General features: G+C 46.7%; 1 protein-coding gene across 1 annotated transcript in view; it reads left to right on the forward strand.

The window, feature by feature from the left end:
- LOC102676365 (signal-induced proliferation-associated 1-like protein 2) overlaps positions 1 to 2,158 on the forward strand; it is a 28,861-nt gene that overhangs the window by 18,844 nt on the left and 7,859 nt on the right. The window contains exon 3 of the mRNA XM_031508604.1: positions 2,081 to 2,158. Within this exon, the coding sequence (XP_031364464.1) occupies positions 2,081 to 2,158 (78 nt within the window). The remainder of the gene's footprint in view (positions 1 to 2,080) is intronic.

The raw sequence follows: 2,158 nt of genomic DNA on the forward strand, positions 1-2,158 counted from the left end.
ATCTTGCTTCTTTTATTTATAATATCCAATTCGAATGATCGATCTTTGGTCGTTTTGGAGTTGGAAGAAAAGATAAAACGATGGAGAGGGTCTCGTTGGTCATCTCGAAAAAACTATACTGTAACGATACAAGGAACCGGGTTCTGACGTTTTACTTTCATACGATCACGTGCAAGCGAATACAACCGATGAACGATGGTTCTGCGGTTACACGCATCTCGAACGTTCCCACAATGCAACGAGCGTATGTAAAAGTCGTCGTACAGGTTCACCTGTGCGTCTGTGATTTCGGTCTCGTTTTTGACGACGCGCCTCAACCCAACGCTCTGAGAGAATCCGATACTCGAGCAGTGGACGTCCGAACCAAGTTTCATCTTTCGACGATTCGTTCGTTGAAAATATTTGGATGCGCGTCTGTATTCGAGAATCAATCCCCGTCGAATCGTTGTGTGTTCTCGGAAGATATCTCTTTTTCGGTTTATAAGAGATAACATCGATTCTTTGAATTGAATACGAGTAGTATCGATCTCGAAGAAACACTTTCGTTCTATCTATCTAATTTACATAATGATAAATATTACGAAAACAAAAAACCGTACATCTTCCGGTACAGTCACGAATGACTTCCGGTGACAGCAGTCGTCGCACGGTTCACGGCATCCTTTTCTCCTCTATCTACGTATTTCCATCCCGTTATTGTTCGCGAGGATGCTAAAACGTGCCGTGCCGCGTGTCATCCTTAAAATTACGCACGTTACCTCGATACACACGTTTTCGATCTAATCCGAAAATGAATACGCGCAACGAGGAGCGTGACGTCGGACCGAACGAACCGTGCAGAATTCTGAGAACTTTCGCACGGTGTAATCTGGTTGGAAAAAAAGGGGAGAGCGTAGGTGCACGCTTGCCTACGAGATCCTCTCGTTGTTTCAAGCGAAAACGAGCGAGAGATATTTCACGGTCGCGATTCGTTTCGATTTTTGAAACGAATCGCGCTGCATGCACCAACCGAACAGAGCCGAAAAGAAGGCGGAAAAACACGAGCGATAAACCGACGCGCGCGAAATGCGCGGAATGCAGCGGGCCACAGGGCAACGCGTGACCATGATCATTCGTGCCAAATGCCTTCGAACCACTTCGTTTCTTGTCATCCCGTTAGACTCTTGTGCTCGCATGGATTACATTCGTTATTCCCCGCACTCGACAGCGTCGAAAATGCGCGATATTTCCTTCTCTCCTGTTCTCGATTCGTTCTCGATTACAAAAGGAATGTTGGCCTTCACAGCCGACGCCAACGCCTCTGTCATCTTCGCGTTGTTCGAATTCACCGACAAATGCCGCTCGTTGCGTTCGAGATCCGCGAGAGGACGCGAAGGAGACGCGCATGCGCGTCATCGATTAATCCAAGTTTCGATCGTTGGTCGCGTACGAGCTACGAGGTACCGGTTCTCTCTTTAACAATGGAAAATCGCCCATTCACCGAACACATTTGGAGAGTCGGGCAACGGTACGACTGTAAATGCCGCGATTCACCGATTGCCACGCTTCTTCCCTTCCACGCATCTTCTCGCAATAACGATGCTGGATCGAGTCACGCTTCAAAATCTTATATACGTATATGCTAAACTTTTATACGTACGCGATACTGAAAACTATGAAAACAAAAATATTTTTGTAAAACAATTTAGTTTCAGACAATTTTATCGCGTGTTAAATTAACGTCTACATAGCTACTAATCGCTGCAAGGCCTAGTATAGCGTAAATGCCGTTTCCTCGGCAAAAAAATGACTCAAGAGTACAAAACCCACGAGACACGGTCTAGATGCGTAGGCGTATTCTCGCGTGAACGCGTAAATGGGAAGGGCTGTAGACGCTTCTAATTAAACGTCCTACTTTACGTTTCGTTGATAGCGCCGCTTCTACCATTATCTTAACACGTAAATCTCACGCGACGCGCGTGATCGACCACGTCTCTTCCAAGTTTCTTCCCGTAACCCAGCCACGTAATTTCCGTTAAAACAAAAATATTCCTTCTCACGTTTTCGCCTCTCTCGATGTTGATCGATCGTTTGTCGACAGAATGAAGAGATGATCGCAAGCCTATCGATACACAGTGGCGGCGGAGGAGGTGGAGGCGGCGGCGGTGGAAGCAGCGGA

Source organism: Apis dorsata, unplaced genomic scaffold (genome assembly GCF_000469605.1).
Source record: "Apis dorsata unplaced genomic scaffold, Apis dorsata 1.3 scaffold_92, whole genome shotgun sequence".
In the NCBI taxonomy this organism is placed as follows: Eukaryota; Metazoa; Arthropoda; class Insecta; order Hymenoptera; family Apidae; genus Apis; species Apis dorsata.